The 4,124-nt window shown below is 41.2% G+C and overlaps 1 protein-coding gene across 1 annotated transcript in view; it reads left to right on the top strand.

Annotated features, from left to right (window-relative positions):
• The window catches only part of LOC101850532 (negative elongation factor B), a gene marked incomplete in the record, with an annotated part of 15,479 nt that overhangs the window by 8,815 nt on the left and 2,540 nt on the right, over positions 1-4,124 (top strand). The window contains 2 exon segments of the mRNA XM_035973681.1: positions 779-958; positions 3,106-3,225. Of these exon segments, the coding sequence (XP_035829574.1) occupies positions 779-958; positions 3,106-3,225 (300 nt within the window).

Here is a 4,124-nt window from a genome sequence, read left to right as displayed (position 1 = left end):
TTGTCATTTTATCTACTCTCTACACTTGCCTACAATTTCATCTTGCTTATAGTGAGTGGGGTGGGGGGGGAGGGGGAGAGAGAAGGGAAAGGGGGATATACTTGGACTCGAAAATTGGCCCATTTTTGTAGGTCACAGCTACACTGCCGTAAGCTGATAAAATGCCTTTTTTAAAAGTTTACAGCAGTTTCGAGATAAAAAGGCTTTTTGGTAGCATTACCATTTTAAAAAGGCACTCTTCTGAAGTTTCAATCATAACTTATTGGAAAAGTAGTCACAGTTTCACTTTGATTTCTTTGACACAAGTAGGGGAAACTGATCAGGCTTTGGATTAAGCAAATGAACAAAACATGTTTTTTTTTCCAAATAAAAGAAGGTATTTTATCAGGTGATTGCAGTACAGTATAGGGCAAATTTCTGACACATTGGAGAAGGCTCAACATACATTAAATCAAGTACAAGTCTGCTTAGAGCCGGCATTGTTAACCCTCTCTCTCTTCCTCTTTGGACTAGATCTGGCTTGCTTGCTTGAAATCCCAGCCGTCAAATGTTTTAAATATCGTTGTGGGTGGTCGGCGGGTGCTCTGGTGTGGTTTGCTCCTTCTTTCCTATCAAATATCTATCATCCTTATCTCCCCTTCTTCTATTTTGTGTATGTTACTCTCTTGTAACACCTCTAATCTTCAGCACTTATATGACCTTATTGTGCTGCAAGTGCTGTAAAACTCTTACTAAAACTTTTAAAATATCGGTAATTGTTCCCCCCTGACCTCCGCAGTGCGCTCGGCTGAGGGACAGCTTGGCGGTGACCCAGATCCTGCCGACGCTGATCCACTGCGAGAACGACCGAGCGTACAGCGACACCTTCCTGCACTGCCTCACCTCCTACCTCATCTACATGAAGGACGAGTTCCAGAACGAGTCTTTCTGCCGCGCCGTGCTCGACGATTTCTTCATGGTTGGTGGATCGTCTTTTAGCGGGTGGTTGGCGGGCGGGCGCTCTGGTGTGGTTCGCTCCTTTTTTCCTCCTATCAGACGTCTGCTGTCCTTATCTCTCCTCCTTCTTTTCTTTGTATGTTAGTGGGTGGTTGGCGGGTGCTCTGGTGTGATTTGCTCCTTCTTTCCTATTTAAACATATATCGTCCTGATCTCTCCTCCTTCTGTTTTATGTTTGTTATTCTCTTGTAGCACCTTTAAAGTTCGGCACTTGTATGACCTTGTTGTGTCGCAAGTGCCGTGAAACTCTTACTAAAACTAACTTTGTATGTAACTCTCTTGTAACACTTCTAATCTTCTGCCCTCATACGGTCTAATTGTGATGCAAGTGCTGTAAAAACGTCTTACTAAAAAAAAGAAAAAGTAAAAAAAGCCGTCCACTTTATGGTCTTGATGCGGTTGGTTTGGGGTCGTTACGTCGTACTTGATTTCTTGTCCTCCGTTATTTTTGTCTACCTCTCTTGCTTTTTTTTCCTGGGGCTAAAATAACCTTTTTTGTGTTGATGTGCTTCTCTCTCCATCCCATACCATATCTTATCTTACCATCCCATACCATACCACACCATCCCATACCATATCTTATCTTACCATCCCATACCATACCACACCATCCCATACCATATCTTATCTTACCATCCCATACCATACCATACCATCCCATACCATATCGTATCTTACCATCCCATACCATATCTTTTCTTACCATACCATACCATCCCATGCCATATCGTATCTTACCATCCCATACCATACCATACCATCCCGTACCATATCGTATCTTACCATATCATACCATACCATACCATCCCATACCATATCGTATCTTACCATCCCATACCATACCATACCATCCCGTACCATATCGTATCTTACCATCCCATACCATACCATACCATACCATACCATATCGTATCTTACCATCCCATCCCATACCATACCATCCCATACCATATCTTATCTTACCATCCCATACCATATCTTATCTTACCATCCCATACCATATCTTATCTTACCATCCCATACCATACTATACCAATCCATATCTTATGTTATCTTACCATATCATACCATATCATACCATATCTTATCTTACCATATCATACCATATCATACCATACTATGCCAATCCATATCTTATGTTATCTTACCATACCATACCGTACCATATCATACCATATCTTATCTTACCATACCATACCATACCATACCATACCATACCATACCATACCATACCATACCATACCTTATGTTATCTTACCATACCATACTATACCATATTTTGTCTTACCGTACCATACCACACCGTATCTGATCTTACCATACCATACCATACCATACCATACCGTACCATACCTTACCATACCTTACCATACCATTCCATACCGTACCATATCTTATCTTATCTTATGTTATCATAGTGGGTAGTTGGCGGGTGCTCTGGTGTGGTTTGCTTCTTCTTTCCTATCAAAGATCTATCGTCCTTATCTCCCTTTCTTCTTTTTTATGTTTGTTACTCTCTTGTAACACCTCTATTCTTCTGGCGCTCATATGACCTTATGTAGTTGCGAGTGCCTTAAAACCTCTACTAAAACTAAATCTTATCTTATCTACCATACCTTATCTTATCTTATCTTACCTTACCATATCTTGTCTTACCATACCATACCATACCATGCCATATCTTGTCTTACCATACCATACCGTACCTTACCATACCATACCATACCATATCTTATCTTGTCTTACCATACCGTACCTTACCTTATCTTATCTTACCATACCAGACCATACCATACCATACCTTATCTTATCTTACCATACCATACCATACCATACCATACCATACCATACCATACCATACCATACCATACCATACCACACCTTATCTTGTCTTACCATACCATACCATACCACACCTTATTTTATCATACCATACCATACCATACCATGCCATACCATACTATTGCATACCACACCATATCTTTCTTACCATATCTTATCTTACCATATCATTTTATCATTTCCTATCTTGTCTTATCTCGTCATGTCATGTCGTGTCATGTCCTGTGATCTCCTCCTACCTCCCGTGACCTTTACCCCCCCGCCCAGCCTGCAGTGTCGCGGGAGCACGTGTTGCGACATCTGCTGCGCCTGCTCATGTACGTCCACCACAGGATGCCGCGGGCCCGGCTGGACGGCATCATGGAGGAGGTCACCGCGGACAAAGACGTAAGTGTTACTGTCTTTTTTTTGAAGGAATACATTTTTAAAAAAATTTATTATTTAAGTTAAAAAAAAACAAAAATTTGATTGGAACTTTAATTAAATCTTGTTAACAACAACCATGGGTGGTTGGTGGGTGCTCTGGTGTGGTTTGCTCCTTCTTTCCCTATCAAACATCTATCGTCCTTATCTCTCCTTCTTCTTTTTTGTGTTTGTTACTCTCTTGTAACTCCTCTAAATTCAGCTCTTATATGACCTTTTTTTAAAATAATAAATTGTGTTGCAAGTACCGTAAAACTCTTACTAGAAATAAATGGAAAAGTACGTGTTACTCTCTGCTGCTTGGCCTGTCTGCTCATTGCGTACATCATTTTTGTGGGTGGTTGGCAGGTGCTCTGGTGTGGTTTGCTCCTTCTTTCCTATCAAACATCTATCGTCCTTATCTCCCCTTTTTCTTCTTTATGTTTGTTACTCTCTTGTAACTTCTCTAATCTTCTGGCGCTCATATGACCTTATGCAGTTGCGAGCGCCCTAACACTTCTACTAAAACAAACAGAAATGTGAAAATACTCTTTTAACCCAATCCGTACGCCCTGGAGTCATTTTGTACTCCCGGGGTTGTATTCTTCATATTTTAGAATACTTCTAGTATTTCATTGAAACTTTCAGTATTTCTCAAAAAAATCATTTTGCAAGGCTGGTTGTCGGTTCTCTAGTCTTGCCTCCGCTTATTTTCAGTCATCATCATCATTGCCTTTCTCACCCTGCACCAGGGTATAGGCCACGGACAAACACTTTCTCACCCTGCACCAGGGTAGAGGCCACGGACAAACACTTTCTCACCCTGAACCAGGGTATAGGCCACGGACAAACACTTTTTCACCCTGCACCAGGTTATAGGCCAC

This window comes from Aplysia californica, unplaced genomic scaffold (assembly GCF_000002075.1).
Source record: "Aplysia californica isolate F4 #8 unplaced genomic scaffold, AplCal3.0 scaffold01691, whole genome shotgun sequence".
Lineage (NCBI taxonomy): Eukaryota > Metazoa > Mollusca > Gastropoda > Aplysiida > Aplysiidae > Aplysia > Aplysia californica.
The sequence above is the reverse complement of the archived record's forward strand: the minus strand, read 5'-3'. Positions and strand labels throughout refer to the sequence as shown.